The following is a 24,493-nucleotide window of genomic DNA, read 5'->3' on the forward strand; positions in this document are numbered from 1 at the left end:
GTCTTCCAACCTACATACCTGAGAACCCCTGTAGAGATGCTTACGTCGAGACATCGTTTTTAATTAGTATGTCTCGGTGAGAATCTTCCTAACGAGAAAACCTCCTTCTTTAAAATTGGCATCACTAGATATTCTGGGAACATGAAGATATGGAAAGATCCTAGTCTCGGTACAGATGCCCTAATAGATATAAGGTGACCACTGCTAAATAAGCAAACCCCCCATCCACCATACTCTGAACCGGCAGAAGAGACTGCCCGACGGGATATGGCAGTGACCGTCAGGATTGCTGAAGGACGGTGGTGGTACAAAGAGTCTTTCGATCTGGAATAACTACCTAACATGCGAATCTATGCCGAGTTTCACGGGCCGTAAATGTGTAGCTCCGGCCGGACCCTCCTTATTTCCGGCTGACCTATAATTATGTGACTCCGATATCTCCTGATTCAGCACTTACAAACTCCGACTTCATTAAATCCCAAGTACTCGTATAGTCTACGTATAAATACTATAAAATTTATAAATAAGATAACCGCTTTAAAAACTAAGTATACGGATGGAGTTTTGAATTGTATCTAGTTACCCGGTTGACCTCCGGATATCAATTCGGATACCGGCCCCATTATTATATTCCTCGGTACCTAACCTTAGGTACCTCTTAAGCTATCATCCGGATTCTTATCACGGGTCTTGATATCATGATATCATTCGACGGCCATGGACGACAAAGACTGGCTCCACTCATAAACCGAATAATTGAGACTTTAGCCATGGAGCCTTGAAGGAGAACTAAGTTACGTAGTGAGTGAGTAGATGTTCATACTTAAGTTGGTAAACTTAATAACTACCTAGACAGTGATAATACTTTATGCGTTCATGAATCAACACGCATACTCTTGGGGCGTCTAACTGCTTTGAACTTTAGTGATACTTTTTCATAGGAGCTACCTAGTCGAACATTGCTTGATTGCTGGCTGGCATACTAATTAGCCAGGGATGTCTGAAGGCTGAACAATGCCATTGTGTTTATTAGTTGTCAGTTTTCTCAAACCAATGAAGACGATAAGAGCTGGTTAAGTCTAATGACTTATTGTATTACGCGATGTCTTTCTTAACATTCTGTAGCTTGCTTTCTATTGGCCAATTGCAATTGGATGTAGTGTACCGGATCCGTAATAACTGGCCAACAACATTAGAGCCTACATATTTATGAATTTGCCTCTAGTCTTAAATTCCCGCGTTCTACGGCATATTTAAGCCTCAGCCACTTTTGCCTTTCGTGATTCGACTGCTTCTTTTCCCTCATGGCTTCTAGAAAAATCTCTGAGGTGGCTCTGATATGTGGTAATACACTCCATCTATTTAGATCCTTTATCAGCTTAGACATGTCTTGGCGGTGTAGACTGCGCTATTCGGTCACAACTGCACAGTAAAGGGACTGGGATATATACAGTCGCAGCAATATGCGAATGGGTTAGTGTTAATAGCCAATAGTAATAATAGTAGCCCCCCTTGCCCCCCGCCTTTTTGGACCGGATTTCGACGGACGCCCTGCTCGTCAACCCAAGGGCGCGTACTCCACACTGAATTACATGGGCTGCATGGATTAGTTCGGCGCTGTCAGCAGAGTTCGGAAGTGGCTTTTGCGGTGGTTGCGATATGGCGGCCCAGCAAGATGGGACGATGACTCTTGTTCAACTTGGGATCTTCATCTTTCCCGCGGCTGGCTTTAGCGACAAACGGAGCAGCGTATGCAAATCATATTGGAATGGTTACCTATGCATTGCCGTAGTTTCTAAGGATCCAATTCGCAAGGAGAAACATCTGTCGCGTGCCTTAAACTTCTTTTCCCCATCCCCTCTTCAAAACCTAGTCCAGGTTGTCTGTATTCTTCCCCAGATTCCTATCACCTCTTAACAGGGACGTGTCCTCTTTTTGAGTTACCTGCTTGGCTTCTCTTGTAACCACAACTGCCATTACACTGGCGCCCTTCTCGCTTTCCCAATTCTTACGCCCTAGGTGTGAATCTCCTGGCCGGTGGCCGCGCCCTAAATGACGACAATCGACGAGCTAGGAGAGATGGAATTTGTTAATTGGGATGCTGCCGTAGTCGGCACCGGCTCCGAACCCGTAGTCACCTCGGAGGGCGTAGCTGGTCCTATCGACGCTCCTGCTGCATCAGTAGACCAACCCAATATGGACCTTGTCTTCGGGGACGTCGAAGGGGATGACTGGTCGTACTGGGCTCTTGAACACTTCGAGTCCACTCAGATGCCTCAGGGAGTCGACTCGGTGGCGCTGCCGGAGCCCGAATCCGCAGCCAACTCACAGCTTTATTGGGAGATACCCGCCGTGCCTTGTACGCACTGCGCAATGGGTGGTTACCAATGCAAGCAAATCAGGGAAGGTAAATATAATGGTTATTGTACGAGTTGTGTTGCTCTACGTTGTGAATGCAGCTTCGGGCCTGTAGAACATAACTTGACTGCCGGGGCGGGCGCGACTTTTCCTGCGAACCCCTGGCCTATAATGGGCGATAGACCAGAGACGTCCATCCTGCATGAGGATGAAATAGCTGCTATGATTACTTCAGCGCCGCCTGCACCAGGCCTGGTTGCAATCGCCGAGGACAGAAAATCATTGTCAAAGCCTCAGACTACGACCAAGAGCGTTACCCGATTTTCTCGCGAGTCAGTGAAAATCCTGAAAAACTGGGTATCGACGCATAGTAGACACCCGTATCCAACGGAAGAGGAGAAAGAGGGCCTTCAGAAGATAACTGGCCTTAGCAAGACACAGATTACGAACTGGTTAGCAAATGCCCGCCGTCGTGGGAAGATCCAGCCGACCCGAGCGACGTCCCCTCATATTGGCCGAGGATATGTCCAAGCCATCGATATTCCACAGCGGAGAGGCACGCCGGCGCTGTTCGAGAACATGAACCCCTTGCAGCGATGGGCGAATTCTCCGCCGGAAAATGAACCTGCGTCCGTGGCGGCCATTGCCAAGGCCGTGTCAGACTCTTCCAATTCATATTCGCAAACCTCAGGATCGGGTCGGAACAGTCCCTACGTTTCTAACTATTCAGATGATGGATCGAGTAGGTCGCTGTGCAATCAATCGTCTGCTAGCAGTTTGGGCACCTCTCACTCCAGTGGAAATTCCTTCGCCTCCGCATATTCCAGTAAATCGCGTGGCTCCTTCGGCTCGCTATCGTCATTCGTCCGAACTCGAGGCCGTCGTCGCCGTCGTCGAGCTCCACCCGTACGAGCCGACGAAAGTCTCAACCAACCGCTCAAAACTTTCCAGTGCACGTTCTGTACCGAGACTTTTAGGACTAAGCACGACTGGCAACGGCACGAGAAATCCTTGCATTTATCTCTCGAGCGGTGGATATGTTCTCCCGAAGGCCCGAGGACTTTAAACCCGGATAATGGCATGATGAGTTGTGTCTTTTGCGGCGAGGCAAATCCGGACGATGGTCACATGGAATCTCATAATTTCTCCGGCTGTACGGAGCGGACGTTGGGAGAGAGGACGTTCTACAGGAAGGATCATCTTCGACAGCATCTTAAACTCGTGCATAATGTGAAGTTTCTTCCGTGGGCAATGGACAAGTGGCGAGTGGCCTCTCCCGAGATTAGGTCACGATGTGGTTTCTGCGGTATCGTGTTAGATAGCTGGACAATCCGAGTGGACCATCTGGCCGAGCACTTTAAGACCGGTAACACTATGGCTGACTGGAAGGGTGACTGGGGTTTCGAAGCCCCCGTGCTTGAGATGGTGGAAAACTCCATCCCACCTTGTGAGAGACAATCATCCTTCTCTCCTGTGCAAATATCTAATTGACGAGAACAGATTTAATTCACGACGAGAGGAATACTCCTCTGCCTTATAGGGCTAGTAGCAGCCCCCCGGCGACACCGATCAACGCTTATGAACTACTGAAATGGGAGCTTCAGCACTGGGCTACTATGTTCACTGCAGATAATGGAAGGGCGCCAAACGATGCCGAGATGCAACTAGAAGCCTGTTCCATTCTCTATGGATCGGAGATCCAAACCAAGAATTTCCAGCGTCCCCGTTGGGAAGCATCGTCTTGGTTACGCGACCTTGTACTGTCTTCGGAAGAGATATCTCGAAGCGCTGCCTTGCGACCGATTCGGGAACAATCAGATAACCGGTTAACCTCGTTACGTATCAATGGCAAGGACAATATCTTTGAAAACTGCGAGTTCGAGAGGCAGATGCAAGACTTCGTCAAGGCTAAGCAGCTACTGGGCCTAACGGCTATGGATCATGAACTTCAAGTCGAAGCTTGTCGTATCATCGGTAGGATGGAAGAGAAGTCTAGTAACCCCATGGAAGACATAGCAAACTGGCTGTTGCGCATCATATATGGTTCTCCGACCTGGCTTCAGAGTTTTAGGCAGCGGGCGCATCTTCCGCGCAGTGAGGACGTCGGGGACGTCAATCTAAGGTCGAAAGATCTCAAGACTATAGACTCTACTATTCACAGTTACAGTAGATTGGAACGGGAGCTTGGCGAATACCTCGAGGGACAGAGGTCAGCAGGTGTCGAACCTCAAGATGCCGACCTCCAACGAGAGGCTCGCGTCATTATCTATGACAGCGACGATGAATGGAACCAGACGGCAGCCGATGATAAAGAATGGCTCCACCGCTTCCGAAAGCGACACCCACGAGATCGTGCTGCTACTACATCTACATCTATATCGAGCGTGTCCCCTATAAATCAGAGGCCATCGCCGTCTCAGAACCAAACTGTTACAAGAGACTCACAGTACCTTGGGCCTCTACTTGACGAGCTACCTTCCTGTCACGACCAACAAGCAACCAATAGGGCCCTCAACAGCTCTATCAAGACTGGCCCATACTTCCTTAACGATACAAACTGCTACCGCCGCTTAGCTCGGGGTCTCAGTCGCTTCGTAGCGTCGACCATGTCTCCCAATAACCCCAACCGACACGTGCCAACCGACGAAGAAATCCGGTACCAAGCCCGGTGGTTAATATACGACGAGTAAGTCCCCGCCCCTCTCTAGCTGCCCTTCCTAAGACCTCGTCTTGTCAACTAACCCCATTCACCACCAGCGACGACCCATGGAACCAGACCGCAGCCGACAACTTCGAGTGGCTCCAGCGCTTCAAGCGAGACGCCGGGATCCTAGCCGCAGACAGCGGCCCGGGTCTCGGCAACCCCAAGGACTCAGCATGGGCCCCCAGCTCAGGGGGCACCGGGTTTGCGCCGCCGTACGTCGCGCCCAACCCCGCCGCCACGATCGAGCCGCTAGCCTCGAACCCGACGATCCTAGTCCGCGACGCGCGGCCCTTCGAGCCCGCCGCCAGCACCGCGAACCGCTTCCTCCAGTCCTTCACGCGGCGCTTCCCCGCGCCGGCCAAGGTGTTCTGCAGCCGCGAGCTGGAGAGCGGGCTGACCGAGTACGTGCGGCGCGAGGTCGGCCGCACGGGCGTCTTCCCCTCCGACGACCACCTGCGCGAGCGCGCGCGCCAGATCATGGCCATGCAGAAGACCAGCTGCGACGACCCCGTGCTTCTCGAGCGCTTCAAGGCCGCCGTGCAAAGCGCCGGCCTCTCGGACGCCGGGCCGCTTACCCCCGGTGTAGCCGCTGATATCGCAACCGTCGCCGCCGGCGATGCGGCGCTCGCGATGCTGCCGGAGGACATGGATATGGATTTCCAGTTCACGGAGCAGGAGATGAACGACATACTGCAGGACGTGAGTCCCGATTTCGAGGGAGGGGCACCGCTCAACCAGAGCCCCTTGGATGACATTAACAGCGGCGTCGTTGGTTCGGGTTTCAACCTATAATCTAAAAATGATGTTACGAAAACAAAACGCCGTCGTTTTTCTTCGACCTCTTTCCTTAGCATATTAGATACCATTTGGGAAGAGTAGCATTTTTCTTTCTTTCCTGTAGGCATATATGGCTGGAGTTGGCATTTTGGATTCACCTCTGCTCATAGCGTCTATAGCATCTAATAAAAAAATAGTAAACCCAGGAATTATCGTATTATAGTTATATTTCATTATTTTAATGTCCAAGAGAAACGTTGTTACCACTGAGATTAACTACCTAAAACCAGGCCAACTACTTCGTACACGAGAATTTTTATTACAGCACTTGAAATTATATTTACCATTCCTACAACAAAATTTGTAGAGCGTATTATAAGCATAGTATTTGCAACGAGCCAAGCCGGCCGGTTTGAAAAAAGGGTATCGTAAAATAATGGCAAAACAACGAAACCTCCCGGAATCAATAGCTCGACAGCAGAACCTATAAGCCAATTCCTGCAAACGCCATCATCTCACCGCACGTGAGAATCTCCTCTAAGTACCTCTATACTTTGTTTCCTGCCAAACTAACGAGCGCATACAATACCTATATTGGTTCGATTATTTATAACTCCCATAACGAGAATTAGTAGCGTTGCGGTGTCTCGGGTATCTCCCAAATACCTCCATCTTTTGTTTCACCTTTACTCTGAGCCCGTGCTCGAACCGGAACATGGTTTCTCGGCTTTGACCAAGACTCTTGGATTGATCGAGGAGCAAAGGGGATGTTTGACGTAGAAGTAAACCCGTGTCCACCATTTTGGGCCGGGCTCGAAGGGACTGATGATGCGCTGAACGTAGGAATTCGAGTTCCGTTTTGTCGAGCTGGTGAACTAGTAATCGGTTCCGGCATACGGATCGGGCTGGAAAACGGAACGGTAGCTGGAAGCTGTCCATTGTGTTGACGCTGCATAGAAGTCGCCTTGCTTTCGCCCGCCTCTGGAGTGAGTTGTTCTGGAGGACTCGGGGGGGACTGTGATTGGTCAGGCTCGGCTGGTGTTAAGATAGTCGGTACATTTTCTGGACTGAATCGCTCAATCTCTGGTTGGAGCGGCAAGATATTGGGTAATCCGGTGCCCAATTTTGAAGCCCTTTCATCGCCATGCACAGCATTAGGTTGTGATGGCAGTACGGTCGTATGCTCATCTTCGCCTGCGACTGACAGCGAAGGATATATTCCAATTGCGGAATCGGAAAAAGTAGGGCTCTCAGTCGGCTTTGATTCCTGGCTGACTTGATTATCCCTTCTTGCTTTTTCCTCGGCTTCGGCTTTTTGCCTAGCTTCTTTCTTCTCTTTGGTGAGCACGTTGATCTTAATCTTCTTCATACCACCAGTAATCTTCTCTATGTCGGCTGCAGAATCCTTCGCGATTGCGGTCGAATCCCCTGATGAACCGACTGGAAGCTCTTTTCTCGCAGGTTGTGAATCGCTCTCAGTTTTGACAACTGGGGCTTTAGTCTTTTTTGGTGCCCGAATACTCTCCTTTTTAGTGGGCACTACTGGTCTAGTCTTCCTCACATTCAACGTGGTAGATGCCTGGGTTCGTACACTCATGGATGATTCGGGGCGAATGGTTTGTGAGGTACTAGGCCTTGGTAGTGCACCGGGTCCATCATTAATTGCGACTACCGCACCAAAATTCCGAGGTTGTCCTGAGCCATTTTGTGTAGGGATCCCTCGAGCGAGAGCCTATAAATAATCGTTAGATGCCTACTCGAGATGTGTTTCAAGCGGGAGCTTACCTTCTCCGTGGCAAGGATAGACGACGAGCCCGAAACTGTTTTCCTACGTGTTTTTGGGTCTTCGCTTTCAGCATACTTAACCGGCTTTCTCTCCCGCTGAGACTTCCTTACAGGGGCGGCAGTCGGGGCTACAGTTGAAGCTGCATCATCACTAGTTGAGCCGCTCTGAGGAAGAGACTGACGTTCATGTTTGGCTTTGGTTGCACCGGTATTCAGCTCCTCAAACTTAAAGCTGTTGACCTGACGGTCTTTCGGAATGAGCAGCTTGCTTAACGCATGAGCAGCAGCAGTCCAAGGTACATCAGGTAGAGGCGGAGTTGGGGGCCGAGAAACGGATAACTGAGAAAATCCCGACACGCTCCGTCGGACTTTAGTGGGATCAACTGCCTTCGCGCTTGATGCCTGTGTCGGGGAGGAATAGTTCCCAGGTACAAAAGCTCGCAGCTTTTTAGGCTGTTCTATTATATGTGGTGCATTCACGAAGGCATCAAATTGGTCCAGTTCAGAACCAGACCACCAGTTTGGGTCATATGGGAATCCTGCGATGCCCTGCCCAGTCAAGGTATTTCGTCTGCTGAGCGAGCCAACCCTATTACTCATCTCATAACCGAGTCCATTGGGAATCTCATCCTTTACCGAAGTAGAGTCATCACCAGCCAAACCACTCAGATGACTGAGAACACCTGAATATAGGGCCCTGTCGCTATAACCGCCTTCGAGAACGCTAATAACCCGGCCATCAACACTGAGCCCTTCTTCAGACGCAAGCTTAACCACATCTCGAGTAAGACGGGCGTAGAATTCGGTTGGAACATTGACTTTATGTCGTTGCATCCCCGCGCTCTCCCATTCACTCGCATCGAAGCCAGCAGACAAAAAGATGACGGCTTTAGGCACCTGACCAGAAGCGCGATATCGTTCGGTCTGCGTTCGGAGATAACTTCGAGCTTTTTCCAAGAGAATCGAATATTTAGACTGATACAGCTTCCAGAACTCTACGTCTGACTTCCATTCCTGTAAATGAACGTTCCATATAGACTGTCCATGCGCGTTTTCCACGCAGACACTGGCATTCCTAACCTTCTCATCATCGCCGTACTCACAAGGATACGAGTTAATATCGTGAAGGCTGAAATATCCAATAGATGTTCTTTTCCATGCAGACATATTCTTTGTTGCTGTAAAGCTACGCTTGTTGTGGTCCCAAGCAATCGCCTGGGAACCGTCTCCGTGGTGTAAATCAAAGTCGATTATTGCCGCATGTGTTAATCCATGATTCAAGAACCCGTGCATAATACCCACATGTGCGTTGTTGACCCAGCAGAAACCTGACGGGTGAGACGCGGAGCAATGATGACCGGGAGGACGTACGGCGACAAAGGCACGCTTGTACGGTGAGTCGTTGAAAACTCCATCTACGGCGTCGCAAACGGCCCCGAGAGCGCCTTCGAATGCATTTAAGGACTCCGAACATAGGTAAAGGTCTCCCTTGTGGAGCTCCTGGGGAGGACTTGCATGTGATCCTCTATTCATCTCGGGCCTGCGCAACTCGTTCGTGTGTTGGGCGAGTTTCGTTTCGGCGGATTCGCACATCATCATCAGTTCTTCCATCCACTTCGTTCCATGAACATTGGTCACTGCTGCTGAATCTAGTGCAAGAGTGCGGTTGGTCTTACGAATATGAAAAGGGACAGTGGGAATCGAGGTGGGATCAAGTTCGGGGTAGATAGGGTATCTTCCATCGCAATGTCGTTCTCCGAGTCGAACATATGCCATTGATACACCAAGTACACTCGCTTGGATTCTCTCAGGTCGTTCGACAATGCTATTCAAGTCGCCCTTGGTGGCGCGAGGTCTCGAATATCGATGTCCATAGCATGCATCATTCAGAATGACTATAGTTTCTGGATGGTAGCCTGCCGATTCGCTGTGAAGCAATTCCAATTCTTTCTTCATGTACGAGCCTGCCACGGAGGAGGCAGTAAGTGCCGGTTTCTCCCTGAATTCCGCTATGTTCAATGGCGACCTGGGGCCAATCGGAGAGAGGTGATTGGAGCTACCTCGACGTGAGGGTGCGCGACTCGGGGTAATCCCGTTGGAGGAGTGAAGAGAATTCATTGAAGTCTTCCGTAACAAGGTCGGCGTTGATGATCGGGACAGGGAGGTGAGTCCGTTCGAGTTAACCCGGTTTACAGGACTTCGAGAGGGCGCCCTAGCGCTAGGGGAAATAGAAGTCAATCTTGAATCTGTATGATTTGATTGCGCATTCGAGGTAGGGGAGGGAGATATGCGCAAGGCCGAAGGTCTCATCGTAGAATTCGCAGAGGAAGTGGAAAGGGACAGCTTATTTAACGAGCGTAAAAGTTCACGATCGTCAAAGGAGTTTGCTGTTTCTTCGAGCTTCGGCTGAGCTCGACCACGCTCAGGGAAAGCCATGGTTTCAATCTTATGTTCATTGGAGGAATTGTGGTAACCAGGCAGCCAGGCCGATTAAATGCGGATACTATAGATGTGGACGACGATGTTTGGGCAATGACTGATGGATACCTACATGGAAAGGAGGGGGTGTTCGACGATGTTGATGTTAAATTGTTTGATTTAAAACGGACCCTGTCGATAATGTTTTCTATCTTCACGTCGCGCAGACCCGCGCAGACCATATCGGGTTTAGACCGTGTCCTACTTTTATGCAGTCTCGGTTTAATGTGGGCCATTACGTTTGAATCCAGCTGCATATCTGCATGTTACATAGCGATTCCGGAGGTTCACTTGTACTATCCTACGTATTTACCCCACCAAGTAACAAAAGAAAGAGCCATACATTTATCGATAACACCTTCGATCTTACATTCTCCGTATTTGCATGTGCCTATTATTTCTCCCAGATTTCTAAGCAAAGCTTCATACTAATAATTGGCAATTGACTTAATTTAACACACCAAACTTCTTTCTGAATTATATAGACATACTATTGATCTCCTCCGGATATATGGTTGGCTCTGTTTCAACCCATTTACATTGTCTTTCACCGTAACAATGGCGCCCTCGTTAGAAGAGCCCGAAGCCGTCCAGGACGTCCTCGACAACCCGCTTAAGACACGTCCCCAACTTGTCGCCCCCGAACCCGAGCACTGTCCAGGCCCTGAATCCGAACAAGCCGGCAAGGCCGACTCATGTGCTGGCTGCCCGAACCAGGCGATATGCGCATCGGCGCCCAAGGGTCCAGACCCGGACATACCGTTAATTTCAGAACGGTTGTCGGGAGTCAAGCACAAGATCCTCGTCCTGTCCGGCAAGGGTGGCGTAGGCAAAAGCACATTCACGAGCCTCCTCGCACATGCTTTTGCAACAAATGAAGACATGACTGTTGGTATCATGGACACTGATATATGCGGACCTAGCATACCCAAAATGATGGGCGTGGAGTCTGAGACGATACATATTAGTAACACAGGCTGGTCGCCTGTCTGGGTTGCCGACAATCTGGGTGTCATGAGCATACAGTTTATGTTACCAAATCGCGACGACGCAATAATCTGGCGTGGTCCAAAGAAGAATGGTTTAATCAAGCAATTCTTAAAAGAAGTAGAATGGGGAAACATGGACTTCTTACTAGTCGATACACCTCCGGGGACAAGCGATGAGCATCTCAGCGTGAACAGCTTTTTGAAAGAGAGCGGGATTGACGGTGCCGTCATGGTTACAACGCCGCAAGAAGTAGCATTGCTGGATGTAAGAAAAGAAATCGATTTCTGCAGAAAAGCAGGAATAAGAGTGCTAGGTCTAGTAGAGAACATGAGCGGATTTGTGTGCCCGAAATGCACACACGAGAGCCAAATTTTTAAGGCTACAACCGGGGGTGGCGCGGCTTTGGCAAAGGAAATGGATATCCCGTTCTTAGGCGAGGTACCACTTGATCCAAGGATAGGGATGGCATGTGACTACGGGGAGAGCTTCTTCGACCATTATCCCGATAGTCCGGCATGTAAAGCACTCAAGTGTGTCGTTAAAGGCGTGGCTCGCGAGATAGGCCTCGACGCACAACATATATTACCCGATGACTGAACAAAATTCAAGTATCAGGCCAAGATAGCATCTCGCTATAATTGGTATAGAGAAAATCTCTAAATATCTGGAAAGCGGGGGCTGGCCTGGTAGGAGGCAGCCTATTCGGTGCTCAACTTATTGGGGATATCTTCTAAATCCTCCGGGCTCTCCATATCAATAACCTTGCCGACCTCGGCCGTATTCCTCAAGAGCTCCTTCGCTCCGGCATACATCATGCGACTCTCCGAATTACACGTATTCGGTAGGTAATATAGGAGGACGTAGGGCACAGACAGGCGGCCGGATGGCTGCAGCAGTAATTAGCAAATTTCGAGCCATGTAATTGTTCGGCGGCAAGGCATAGGCGGGTATACCAGAGTCAAAGGGTAGCTTAGAATAATATAGCGCGGCGAATTATCAGGCAGGTCGTCGGCAATTTCGTCGAGAGACTTGTATACTACCTTATCTTCATCTTGCTTAATCTCATACGTTTTCTTGTCGATATAATCTGTTTAGATGCGCATTAGACCAGTTACACTCAAATTACTCTAGAGCAAGATAGGGATAGAGATAGACATACATACAGATCACAGCTTGTGGCCCACTGGCTCTTGATGTAGTTAAGCGAAACTTGCGTAGGTGGTCTTTGGTCTCCTGAGAGAAGGTGTAGAGTCTTGCCTCGGAGCTCTGTTTAGTCTTTAGTATGTCAAACCCCGGAGCAATTCGGATCGCGGGGTATTACCATCTTGGCGGGGGTCCGTAGTCCTAAAGGTGTAATCGATTCTACGGAGTCGAAATATGTAATATGTCAAAATATTGAGGAACTAGTTAACCTAGGTAGACTAGTACATTATTAGCAGATGCCGTATGCTGTGTAAAGTAAAAGCATATGTTAGGTAGGTAGGTAGGTAGGTGTTACAAGCCTGTGGCAGCGATGCGGCTGGCGCAAGTCAGTCTCAGCCCCGCCCCCGCCATGACGAAAAGCAGCTGATTCCCTATCGGACGTCTTTCTTAGCTTACCTAAGCTAATATCTACGAGTTGCATTATGTAAGACAGAACAAGTCAGTTTAGCTGGTTACTAAAATATACTGTATATAGCATTCAATATACTGTGTATTGACATTAGTGAAGTCAGCAATCAATTGGAGGAATTCACCTCCTGCAGTTAAAATATATTAAATTTATGATACCGTCAGTATCAAATATACTACATCCTCGCTCAATCATAGTCATCCTGTCTCTCCCCCAAACTCCGAATACAGATATCGAGTAGTTACTTGAATCGTAACAGCATAAATCCCTGGGGTATCAAAAACCATAGCCGCCTGCTCACGGCTTCGTGCTCAATTACAGTAAAAATTGCAAGCTTCACTCTGAGCTTGGAATTTAGTAATAGCTTTACTAATCCGCATTACTATGGTCTCAACAAGAAGACAATTTAATGCTCGAAGCATCCAATTATATAAGCGAGCTTATCCGTACCTAGTATGAAGACTTCATCGGCGCCGGTCCCGGTCCTCGCTGAGGGTAGCTCTCAGGGGGGTAGTTGACACCGTACTGCGCTGGCCATACCGGTGGCGGGTATACCACTGCAACAGGATGGATCCTATTTCGTCGTTGGGTTTCGACGCATGCCCGGACAAAAAGGCTGAAGTGTATAGCCCTGCTCATTCGTCAGGAACCTAACACTAAAAACGCTGAGCGACAGGAAAACTTACCATAATAGACCGCAGAACGCGATAAGAGCCTGCACGGCTGACTGGAACGACTTGCTGTTGACGAGAATGCGGTCACTCTCCGGACAGTAAAACGACGTGGTGTAGATAGAATTCCCACGCCAGTCGATTTCAGAGGAATCCTCGATGACCCAGTCCGGATCATTAGGATCACGTTCCCATTCGTTGCACCGTACAATGCCGTTCTGGACACTCCTCCACAGCATACACGAATAGAATAGCACATATATCATGGCCAGGAATATGATAAGCTGCACGCCGACGTGGGCGCCGGGGTGAATTCCACGACCTGGAGAGCCTCTCCGCTTCCGGATAAAAAGAGTCACAAACTCGGCGATCGTCCAGCCCGCCGTCGCAGCGGTGACAGGTGCCGTCAGTATTCCTATGCCATAATCGCTTTCCCAAGTCTTTCCAACGCTGAGCCCAATGACTATAATGCAAAACACGAGCGACGTAGACTGCAGCACGATTTTGACAATCTGCCACTGTCGACTGCTCACTGGCTGGACAATCCGTCGTCGGGTCTCCATCGCGATTACCGGGTAAGCCCCTCTGAGCAGGACCTTCGCAATATAAGCGCGCTTCGAGAACTGCGGAACTCAAATCAGTGCCAGCAAAGCAGCTGCCGGTTATTAATAATTAAAAAACAATCGGATAGGGAAAAGAGAACGTCTCGATAAACGAGGGATCGTAAAGGGATAAAGAGAGAAAAGATCGACGGGAAGAACTCGTGGAGACAAGATGCTTCTCGGCCTCTGAAACAAAACGGCTCGTTCTATCTTTTCGGTCCATGCCGAGAAACTCGCCAGACCAATACTGGGCAGATATACTTTTCGAAATGGCGTTTGCCAAATCTGCCAAGGTCTTGGGTGGGATGCTGACTTTAGATCTCGTCCCCTAAATTGCTCCATCCGGGGTCGATATTCTACACTGACTCGTAGCCCTACTAAGCCTGCTTATAAGATAGGCTACTTGCTATTAAATAAGTCGGTAGACCTGTTGAACGCTTATTATTAATATAGGCAAGCTACAGAGACCTTACGGTAGAGTAGGAAAGGGGCTACCACACCGCAGCGCGCGTATATTGAGGCGACGCGGAGTATAACATGCCCAGATGGCGAAGAAAGGGCCAAGAAATATTAGCCAACCATCCCGGTCTTTTCAGGCAAGCTGTGCGGCGCGGACTCGCGCCAAGAGACACGACGGCCTAAATTTTCCAATGCCACGATACACCGTTGGTAATGGCGCCAAGCGCTCGCGCACCATCGATATCTAAGACTTTTGAATACCTATAGGCTTGCCTCTAGGTAGTATGTACCTATTAGGGAGCAACCCCCTAGTGCTTAACTTTCACGAGGCAAAATTCTATCAAACCAATATGCGGGTTAACAATTTCAGGTTAAGGCTGAGATCTCAGTTCAGGAATTCATTGCAATTCGTTCGCCTTGCGGCTATCAGTCTACGGGGTATAGCAAATAGTACACTAGAGACTCCATAGTCTAGGCTTTCACTCTGCCCTGTGCCATGATGAAAAACATCTCCAAGTAGCTCTTTAATCCGAGCCCACATAAAACTCTGGCCAAGCCTTTATCCGGTTTTTTATGCGCACTTGGCTCCTTTGACTATTTCATTGAGCCCGGTATCATGATCTCGTATCGTCTAGTCATCATCAGCTATGACTTTCTCATCAGAATTTGGGTTAGAGGCTGATGGAGGTGGGCGCGTGCTAGGAGCAGGGTCCTTCCAGTTCTCCATCAGGATCTGAGGTAAGAATAGGTCAAAAGAGACGCGAACGTCCTTGACCGCCTTGATGAAGCGAACGCCAATGTTGAGCTCGCATACAATGGCCTTGATCTTCATTCCCTTGTCAAACTTATAAAGTAAATCGTCTTCAAGCAAATAGTCTTCTGACTCTGCGCTGGTGAAGTCAACTTGATCCGGACGAGGTAAGTTATTGAAGCCGAAGTCGATGACAGAAGGCTTTAGAACAAGAATGCCCGCCGGCTTTCCTTTGCCAGAATGGCCAGCTTTCTCTAGCTGTTCCTTTACCATCACGATGTCTCGCTGGCGCGGTAGGATTACATCCACTACTTCGTAAGTCTCCTCCTTTGTGTTCACAACACGAATAGTTGTAGGATCGGAGTCGATAAGACGTTTCTTGATTTTCTGGTCAAGTGCTGACGAGAAGACTGTAACCCGGAATGAAATCAACTGATCATAGTGATCAGGCACATGATGCTTATCTACCTGTCGGTCGTAGAAAAGCGAGTGTGCAGCAGTGTTGAAGGCACCCGGAAGTGAAAGAATAAGCTCGTGCATCATGCGTAATTCATAAGGGGCAGCGTCGCAGATTCGTCTAGCAGCCATGATATCAAAGGTGTACTCGGGGCAGACGTCGTGCATCAGAACATAGTTGAGGAAATTCTTAATGAGGCTTGCAGCTTGGAGATTAGCTGCCTCATCGTACATGTAAATGGTTGGAATGATTCTGGATCTAATATTGCTGTTAGTTACCGCGTTGTTCCGAATCTAATTTCATCCATAGAACTCACAGGAAACATTTCACGATGCCCTCGAAATCAACGAACCAATGCTCAGGCTTTAGAGGATCATAGAAACGGATACCACTACCGCCAACGAAGTCAGTTGCCGTCATCTGGCGAATCTCATCAGCTTCTGCCTCGGCAAGAGCATCGCGGTCCTCAGCGAAGCCAGTGAACTGGCGTGGAGATGAGTCAATGCCCCCGAGCCACAAATATTTGTTGAAGAGCATAAGACGTTCGCTATCCATTCGGCGGCTAGCTCGGTATCTCTGGATACATTCTTCGATACGGCTGTTATTAGTTAGTCCTTAACGTTCCATGTGGCTAAATAACATTTGCGAATCATACTCGGAGAAGGAGCGTGACCTGCGGTAACGTTAGCATAGTCCGTTTCAAGGCAGGATATTGACACTTACGCATTATAGATTTCTTTCTTCTCCTTGGCAGCTTCGGCGGGGGTAATGGGAGCATCGGCATAGAATTCTAGACTGGATGTTAGACGAGACTTCGCCCTGCAGGACCACGCATAGAACCAACCTTCGAAGCCTGTAACATTTTTTCGAGCAGCAGCACCTTTCTTCTTAGACTTCTTTCTCTTCTTCTTCTTTTCCTCGGGTTCAATACCAAGCTGAACCCCTCCATCAATGGTATCGGAAGCCTCTTCTACGTTGGCGGAGTCTGCATCACCTTCGGTAGTAGGAGTGCCATTGGTAGCTTTTTGGTCACCGCCCTGCTCACTGACCTTAGAGTTAGGCGATAGCTTTGCGATATCCGCTCCAGAGGTTGTCTCCCCGTTACTGTGCGCGTCAGACTGACCGCTAGTCGGTTTGCTCAGGGACGTGGCCATGTTAGTATCGTTAGTATGCCGGGGTAAGTCGCACATTGCTACTTCTCCTTCAGCTTATTCGATAGGCGGATGACGAGGCAGATCTGTCATATTATGTCGTCAACAGTGATGAGCCGTAGCCGAATTCGTGTTAGTCCTCAAAGAATTCGATGTTCTGGAAAAGTACGAGAAACAGGGCAGTGACGATGCACTGAGATGAGGCTGAGATGCATAAAAATGCAGGGCTAGCGCACGTAAGGCAGGAGTAAAGGGAGTAGCGTGCCTGCCAACGAAGCTGAATTATGTGAATCGCTCTTTCCTACCTAAGGTTACGAGAAATGGTACTTCTAAGCATGAAATAATTTAGTTGCTGGGGCCTTAGGCAAGAACCTTAATGGGAGAAGTATTTCAGCCCAGTGCTGAGGTCTAAGCTGACTTAGGGTAAGAGTATCTTGGTAAGTGGGAATAATAAGAAGAAACGATGACTTCAGCAGGTATCTTATTATCTGGACTTAGGTAAATATTAGAATAGGTAGATAAAAAGAATGACACATTGATCACAATGTCAGGCAGGTGGTTGCTAAAGGAGACGCTATCCATCATGCTTGAAGTAACACCTACACCGGCTTCAGCGTCTTACAACAACAAACGACTTATGAAGGTATATTGACAGCTTGAGCAAACGCATGTTGTTTGTTATATTATATTGGTTGCCTGTAATAATTTAACAATAGGTAACCTAATCTAGGTACATAGTTTCGGGAGATGTGATAACTACCTTAGGATACCTAAGTACTGTCTGTCTAACAGATATATATTAAATCGACGTTAAGACACTTACACAAAAAAGATGCACCGTCCCGAAATACTTCAGTAGCATCCCCCATTTATAGCTGAATGATATGAATGGATGATCTCCATCATGCAGATTTCCTACAGGAGGCCGTCTTACCCTTCCCTAGGATGCAAAGGGGGAATATTAGAAGTTAACAGATTTATTCGGCAATTTTGAAGTAAGCTATCCCTATTGAATTTAATCTACACTGCCCAGCCCTACTCTATGATGCCTTCGACCTGCAGTTACTTGGATGGAGGTTGGTCAAAATTGTCCTGCCGCCTTGAATGAGTCAAATGATGCGGCAAATAAACTTTCAAGGCAGATTTGTCCATATATTTTATGCGATAATGTGGCTGAGCTGGTATGATTCTATCAATTTACAGCCAGTAAACGTAGTGAATTCGCATACCCTGCTGAAATCCGCCACAGCAAAAAGCAGGAATGCCGTGCCATCCGTCTCCTAGGTACATATCTCATAGTAGGGCAAAGCTGAGCATTAGCGCTTTTACTGGCTGGACCTGGTTGGGGTTTAGCGCATCGCCTTCACCTAAACCTGTAAAGCTCGCATATACCTTGTTTGCCATCCTACATCTGCATGCTGCGGTTAAGGGGGTGTTATGCTAAGGGGGGTTAAGGCAAGGCTTGTTGCGCAATGGTGCAACGCAATTCCCATCTATGGATGCATGCCCTATTGACATTTCCCTCTTTTTGCAGTGGTCCAGCTTTAAAGTTGAGCACTGCATACATTAGGTGCGCGTACAGGTGCGTGTACCTAATGCACGTACGTACATTAATAATTGCTGGGGTGGATGATGTAGGTACCTGCACACCTGTACCTGCACACCTGTACATACCTGATATTGTTAGGCGGTACCTACCTAGGTAACTAATCGAGACTTATTCCATTAGGTAGGTACCTAACCTACATGTAGGTAATTCTGGTTAGGTGCGCGGTAGATACCTAGGTTAGGTATGTAGCTGTGTAGCTGACGTATGCGGGCGTAGACTTGATATTTCAGCAGACCCGTGTCGGCTTTCGACCTCGGCGGGACCCTTAAACTTTTCCAATTATGGCACTTTCGCGCTCAGATCATCCTTCTGGCTCCTTTGTGTCGCCTTGTCCCACATTGATATTAACCTTCCTGAATCTCTTACTTTTAGCAACCCCGTGGATCACTAGATTTCTAGCAACATACCTACTTTTGAAACTCTCGAGATAATGTAACATAAGCCCAATTACTACCCTCATTCAAGAACGCTCCCTCCCCCCCTTTTTTTCCACTAGAATTTATCAGCCAGGTGTTCGTTGAACCTGATATATTCAACTGCAGCCTGCCAACCAATCAAACCCACTTTCCGCCTTCATTGCTGGTCCTTTCACTTACCTAACCTCCAGCCCTACCAAGCATCGCATCCTATCGCAATTTAGAGTATGCGGGACGAATAGACCGACCACTGACCATATTCAACGCTACTACCGTTATATCTCAGGAAGATGCAAGTTATGCGGGACAACGGCAAGAATGCCGGGAGTAGAGAGCGGGAAATTCCAAAGAGAGACGACTTGAAAGATTATAATTATGCTGTCGCTGGACAGTCAGTATTGCGCTACTTTCCCGTCCGACTATTCTTTTATGCTAATCTAGTTGTGCTGGTAGTGCTGGAACCATGTGCGATGCAGACGGCGAGCTATTCATCAAGCCATGTACAAAGTCCGAGGTCGAATTCTACGAATCGGCACACGCCCTCCATCCAGATTTCGCAGAGTTTATGCCCATGTACATAGGAACTCTATCACTCAATGAAGGAACTGACCCGGCTGCGATACATGCGCAAATACCAGACCTTGTTGAACATGCCGACATCCCTTTATCTGTCAAGGAAGAAATCCAGTCACATTTACATCTTGACGATCGGACACCTATACTCGAAGCGCCTGTCCAAAAGCAAATTATCGCGGAGAATGTTAAATGGGTTCCTAACAAGACGAGAAAGATTACGACAGATCGGGCAGTGGTATTAGAAAATGCTTCCTTCGGGTATAAAAAGCCAAATATCATGGACGCGAAGTTAGGAATTCGGTTATGGGCTGATGATGCGCCTTTAGAAAAGAAGGAGAGATTCAATAAAATCGCCGAGGAGACCACTCACAAGAAATTCGGCTTTCGCGTTGCGGGAATGAGAGTTTATAAGGGATCCACGAACGAATCAGAGTGGGATCAGGAAGGATTCAAGATTTATGACAAAGACTGGGGGAGACTTGCGGTGAACGATGGCAACATAGTAGACTCGTTCAAAAAGTACATATTCAACGAGGCTGCTGGCATTGACCAAGATCTCGGCAAGACTATTGCTGGGCTATTCGCCCAGGACCTTCGGAAAGTGCAAGAAGTACTTGAGAAAGAGGAGACCCGGATGTACTCCTCCAGTCTGCTTTTCGTATTTGAAGGCGACGGTGTAGCTCTACGAGAGGCCATCGAAGAGGCAAAATCTACTGCCGCTATACCAGAACACAAAAGAGGCACCTCGCGAGCTCCAGTTGCTAACCTTAGGGTGGATAGCGGTATCGGTATAACCGAGGAGGACTTATACGAGCCCGATATGGCGGAAGACTTTGACGAGCTAGAGGACGATTCGGACGAGGAGTCAAGCTTTCCGCATATATACACCTTAAAGTTGATCGACTTTGCGCATGCAACATGGAAGCCTGGTCAAGGGCCGGACGAAAATGTGCTACTTGGAGTCAGGAGTCTCGCGGATATCTTCGAGGAGATGTCGGAGTGACGCTTGGATGAGTTGTGACTTTGAAAGAGGAATAGAGAGGATCGCATGGATGACTCGGAAGCATTATTCAGCATCAGCATCTTTCATTCAGTCATTGTATGGACGAATGAATGAAATAGAAAGGGTCCATCTGGCGTCTCGAGGGGGGGATATCTGGAGTTTTGTCTCAATATACCCATTACAATACTCCAGTTATACGTAGATAGAGTACCACTATTCGGGACTCACTCACGATTTGCAATGAAATTAAGTCTTTCTTATTGATAGTAGCCAGATGATGCCTTTTATATACTGAAAGAGGTGAGAAAACAGAACTGCATATTTATACCACTAACTATAGGTATCTTATTCTTATATACATAATCTTAGTACTCGAGTAATTGCATGTTATATTGTGAATTCCATCTATTATCTTCATTCCATATTCACGTAGGCTACCTACCGTAGGTATCGAATTAAAAGGGAGCAGTTGAATAGGTAGGTACCTAAGGAATTGGGCATGCTGGAGGTTTGAATTAGATACATGTACCTTGGGTACCTAGGTATGTAAAATAGGTGGTGTTAATTCATTGGTTCTAAGTGGTTTACCCCACGTCGACCTATCTGTTAAGTACCTGCATAGGAGGTAGGTAACGTGCAGATGCCCCTCTTATGGAAACTGCAAAGAAGAAAGAAGCCAGAGGGCCCACTATATTTAAAGTTCGGCACGGTACAATACGAAGTAGGTACCTTAGGTACAGTTAAGTAGCTCGGTACATAACGTTAGCTTTTAGCTTTAAGCTTTTGATGTTGTGCTTCCAACCCTCTGCCTCCCATCTAATTAATACCAGTTTCTCTCCCTTAAGTGATCTCAGTCTACCAACAAGTCAACGCAAATATGTCAATACCAGGACTAGGAGAGATACCGTCGGCCGTAAGCCGCTCCAATCTGGGTCATTTTGAACAATTAGCTAATATTCAACAGGCAGCCCCGGTTATAACATCTTCCTCCGCCGCGGCACCAACTACAACAGAGATTCTCGCACCTTTCTGGGAGTATCGCTTCGAGGTCCCTCATGGTTCGACTCTAGACATAAAATTAACATCTGGCACCGCAGAGAAGGACGGCACCGAACTTGCTCCAAATACACCCTATACTTTCACCGCGACGAAGTCCAAGATAAATACCTGGCATGGATGTACACTCGAAATCTCTTCTCCCACCGGTAACTACGATGCCTACACCTCAGAGCCGACAGCAGAGGAGACCCCCATGGTTAGCTACCTAAACCTGCACTTCAAACTTGAGGCGCTTCGCACAGCTGCGGATAAGACAAAACAAATGGGGCCGCGAATACTTGTCATGGGACCGCCAAACGCGGGCAAGACAAGTTTAGTGAAGATGCTTACAGGATGGGCAACGCGAATGGGCCGCCAGCCCCTCGTGGTGAATACAGATTGTCGCGAGGGCATGCTTGCTCTACCGGGATCGCTGAGCGCGGCTGTATTCGCGACCATTATTGATATCACAACGGACTGGGGAAACACACCGAGTAGCGGGCCAAGTGCTGTGCCGGTAAAACTGCCGCTGGTATACAATTACGGATTAGGACAACCTGAAGAAAATATGCGGCTTTATAAGAGGTTATTGAGTAGACTAGCTGTAACAGCGACCTCGCGACTTACTGAGGATCCCGATGTAAAAACAGCAGGACTGTTGATTGACACCGGCGGGGTCAATGTTTCTAAGGGAGGCTATGATCATATAGCACATATAGTCGCTGAGTTCTCTGTCAATATTGTGCTCGTGATAGGTTCAGAACGTATCAGCAGCGAGATACAGAAGAAATTTGCTGGGCAGAAGACCAGTCTAGATGAACCGATCACCGTTGTTAGTCTAGATAAATCTGGTGGCGTTGTGGAAAGAGATACCGGGTTCCTACAACATGTTCATGAAGCAGCTATTAAGGAGTATTTCTTCGGTGATACGAACACTACACTGAGTCCTTTTACGCAGCAAGTTGACTTTTCAGCTTTGTCGATCTGGAAAGTTAACCAAGGTATATATTCACTCCACATGGTTTACCCTAAGAGTAATTATACTAATGGAGAAATAGCATCTGCCTCGGCGACATTAGAAGACGACATATATAGCGACACGATGCTTGAGAAGATCGAGCCGTCGCTTATGATACAAAATTGCGTCCTATCAGTTATCTACGCATCGGTCCACGACTCAGCAGACACAATCCGCGATTCCAACGTTATGGGCTACGTATATGTGGCCGAGGTCGATGAAAAGCGACGGAAGCTCAAGATTCTAGCTCCTGTCAGCGCTCGCTTAGGGGACAGGCCCCTTCTCTGGGGAAGCTGGCCTGAACCAATGGTCAGCTTACTAGGTTAGAGTTAAGGCTATAACTTCTCTTTTCGTGGAGATCACAGGATAGAAAGACAACATGATAATAAGAGAGCAGATCGTGATAAAGCACACAAGTCTACAGCCCAGCTGGCGGGAGATCAAAGATATAATGGGATGAAGACATACTCGACGATTGAAGAATATATGCGCGCCTCCGCATGATGCTAAAGAGCACCGAAACGCAGAGCAACAGAATGCTCCAGGAGGTGTGTCAACAAATAAAGGCCAACAAGGATCCCAACGAGATGATCTACAAGAACGAGGACAGTACTAGGACGAAAGTGAATGTCTATACTGTTGTCAATCTGCTGGGCTCCATTCTGGCACTATCAAGATGACTACGGATTTTCCACTACGGGCTAAAATTGCATCAATTTAGTTTCTAGATTCGGAGATGGTTTGGAAAGGAAAAAGTTCTGGTCCAATGGGAACCCATATGTGCCTTCGAGCCTGTGTCGATACTATTTCATTCCGACTGGCGCTTTTCTCGTTTAGGGGCAAGTGTTTGATATTAAATATCATATCACTAAGGGATGCATTGGGGGACATCTGGGGGCATCCACGGTTGTCTTGTCTTGTCTTGTTATCATACTACCTAGGTACCTAGGTATAGAGATTTATCCATTACCGTTAACTCTACCTAGATGGTAGTTATATATTTTACACTACAGTTGATAAATTCATGGATGAATATTTAACAGAATGAATAACACTGTTTAGCTAGGTTAGATGATTACTTTAGGAACCGATGGTGTATATAGTCCTTTTGATACAATGATTACGAAATATCTTATGTTCACTGTTATTTCCAACCATCAACAGCTGTAGTATGCCATTAGCACTTTTAACTCCTGAAAAAGTACGTGTTTGAATCGGCTACACAGCCTAGGTTCGGTGTCGGATCAACATCCGAATTATCAATGATCATCACTTGAATAACTTTTATACTTTAATTCACAGCAGCGAGACGACGCAGTGCATATTAAGCTGCTAGCGCTGGAAGCAAAGCATTTCCGGGTGAGGCTCTTTTAACCGCGGTTAGCCCCCTTTCCCTTCTATCTTTCTGCTTTTGGCCACGAGGCGAGGTAACACTGTCGATCTCTCTCGTTTGGGAAGTAGTATATTTCGGGTTCCACGTCGGTGGTATCCGTTCGTACGTCGGCCTAAATGACATGCTGTAGGCTGGGCATACCTAATAACAATCGTTCATGATAAGAACTCGGCGTGGGAGTCGGTTCTTACGGCTGCATATAGTGCTCCTGAAACGTAAATGTTACGCAGTGAGATTGGGTTATGTGACGGTAGAGAGATTTACGCCGAGGGTAGAAGCCTGCCAGCCATGTGGGTTATTTCTTGGCAAGGTCCCTTTGCATGGACTTTTAATGCTGCCGTATTCGGTTTCATGGGCGTATGTAGCTAGGAGAGTTCTTTTGGTCCAAATAAGCGTTCCAGCTTTTCTGTTGCTGCTGTTTGGTGGATTTATTTAACTCAGATTGGATATACATAAGCACACCGGTGGACTAGTCGTCTCCATAGTAGTTGATCAGATGAATGCCAAGGCTTTTTTTTTTTTTTCTCTCCTCCTGCTAGCATCGTTATCCATGTTGTCGGCCGAGTTTCCAAAGCTGGCGGTCTGAGTGAACGAGAGTAGTACTTAGGTGATAGGAATTTCGGAGACCGGGTCGATTCAGCCAGA

At 47.9% G+C, this 24,493-nt stretch overlaps 8 protein-coding genes across 8 annotated transcripts; 4 read left to right on the plus strand and 4 right to left on the minus strand.

Moving 5' to 3' along the window:
• Window positions 1–2,052: 2,052 nt before the first annotated feature.
• Window positions 2,053–5,854, plus strand: F4813DRAFT_379082 (uncharacterized protein; the record flags this gene model as incomplete). The annotated part of the gene is made up of 3 exons (XM_049245407.1): window positions 2,053–3,805; window positions 3,859–5,044; window positions 5,116–5,854. 3 exons carry the CDS (start codon window positions 2,053–2,055, stop codon window positions 5,852–5,854), a joined length of 3,678 nt encoding a protein of 1,225 aa, XP_049102882.1.
• Window positions 5,855–6,047: 193 nt separating this feature from the next.
• Window positions 6,048–10,206, minus strand: F4813DRAFT_348784 (Arginase/deacetylase). The gene is made up of 2 exons (XM_049242116.1): window positions 7,625–10,206; window positions 6,048–7,571 (listed from the first exon to the last, which is right to left on the minus strand). Exons 1-2 carry the CDS (start codon window positions 10,058–10,060, stop codon window positions 6,468–6,470), a joined length of 3,540 nt encoding a protein of 1,179 aa, XP_049102883.1. The 5' UTR covers window positions 10,061–10,206; the 3' UTR covers window positions 6,048–6,467.
• A 219-nt stretch (window positions 10,207–10,425) lies between these two features.
• Window positions 10,426–12,408, plus strand: F4813DRAFT_268232 (nucleotide-binding protein). Its single transcript, XM_049240344.1, has 2 exons — window positions 10,426–12,181; window positions 12,258–12,408. Exon 1 carries the CDS (start codon window positions 10,661–10,663, stop codon window positions 11,687–11,689), a length of 1,029 nt encoding a protein of 342 aa, XP_049102884.1. The 5' UTR covers window positions 10,426–10,660; the 3' UTR covers window positions 11,690–12,181; window positions 12,258–12,408.
• Window positions 11,791–12,416, minus strand: F4813DRAFT_386329 (glia maturation factor beta; the record flags this gene model as incomplete). The annotated part of the gene is made up of 4 exons (XM_049246399.1): window positions 11,791–11,979; window positions 12,046–12,179; window positions 12,256–12,325; window positions 12,384–12,416. 4 exons carry the CDS (start codon window positions 12,414–12,416, stop codon window positions 11,791–11,793), a joined length of 426 nt encoding a protein of 141 aa, XP_049102885.1.
• A 386-nt stretch (window positions 12,417–12,802) lies between these two features.
• F4813DRAFT_348792 (uncharacterized protein) lies at window positions 12,803–14,675 on the minus strand. Its single transcript, XM_049242117.1, has 2 exons — window positions 13,391–14,675; window positions 12,803–13,335 (listed from the first exon to the last, which is right to left on the minus strand). Exons 1-2 carry the CDS (start codon window positions 13,936–13,938, stop codon window positions 13,155–13,157), a joined length of 729 nt encoding a protein of 242 aa, XP_049102886.1. The 5' UTR covers window positions 13,939–14,675; the 3' UTR covers window positions 12,803–13,154.
• A 311-nt stretch (window positions 14,676–14,986) lies between these two features.
• On the minus strand, window positions 14,987–17,018 carry F4813DRAFT_268161 (Argonaute siRNA chaperone complex subunit Arb1-domain-containing protein). The gene is made up of 5 exons (XM_049240343.1): window positions 16,489–17,018; window positions 16,368–16,434; window positions 16,300–16,317; window positions 15,961–16,242; window positions 14,987–15,902 (listed from the first exon to the last, which is right to left on the minus strand). The coding sequence occupies exons 1-5, from the start codon at window positions 16,832–16,834 to the stop codon at window positions 15,068–15,070; spliced, it is 1,548 nt and encodes a 515-aa protein (XP_049102887.1). The 5' UTR covers window positions 16,835–17,018; the 3' UTR covers window positions 14,987–15,067.
• Window positions 17,019–18,661: 1,643 nt separating this feature from the next.
• Window positions 18,662–20,755, plus strand: F4813DRAFT_348799 (inositol polyphosphate multikinase). The gene is made up of 2 exons (XM_049242118.1): window positions 18,662–19,211; window positions 19,274–20,755. Exons 1-2 carry the CDS (start codon window positions 19,111–19,113, stop codon window positions 20,397–20,399), a joined length of 1,227 nt encoding a protein of 408 aa, XP_049102888.1. The 5' UTR covers window positions 18,662–19,110; the 3' UTR covers window positions 20,400–20,755.
• A 432-nt stretch (window positions 20,756–21,187) lies between these two features.
• On the plus strand, window positions 21,188–22,987 carry F4813DRAFT_268283 (Clp1-domain-containing protein). The gene is made up of 3 exons (XM_049240345.1): window positions 21,188–21,312; window positions 21,364–22,438; window positions 22,496–22,987. The coding sequence occupies exons 1-3, from the start codon at window positions 21,277–21,279 to the stop codon at window positions 22,780–22,782; spliced, it is 1,398 nt and encodes a 465-aa protein (XP_049102889.1). The 5' UTR covers window positions 21,188–21,276; the 3' UTR covers window positions 22,783–22,987.
• The last annotated feature ends 1,506 nt before the right edge of the window (window positions 22,988–24,493 follow it).

This window comes from Daldinia decipiens (assembly GCF_022478715.1).
Source record: "Daldinia decipiens strain CBS 113046 unplaced genomic scaffold F4813scaffold_5, whole genome shotgun sequence".
Taxonomy (NCBI): Eukaryota; Fungi; Ascomycota; class Sordariomycetes; order Xylariales; family Hypoxylaceae; genus Daldinia; species Daldinia decipiens.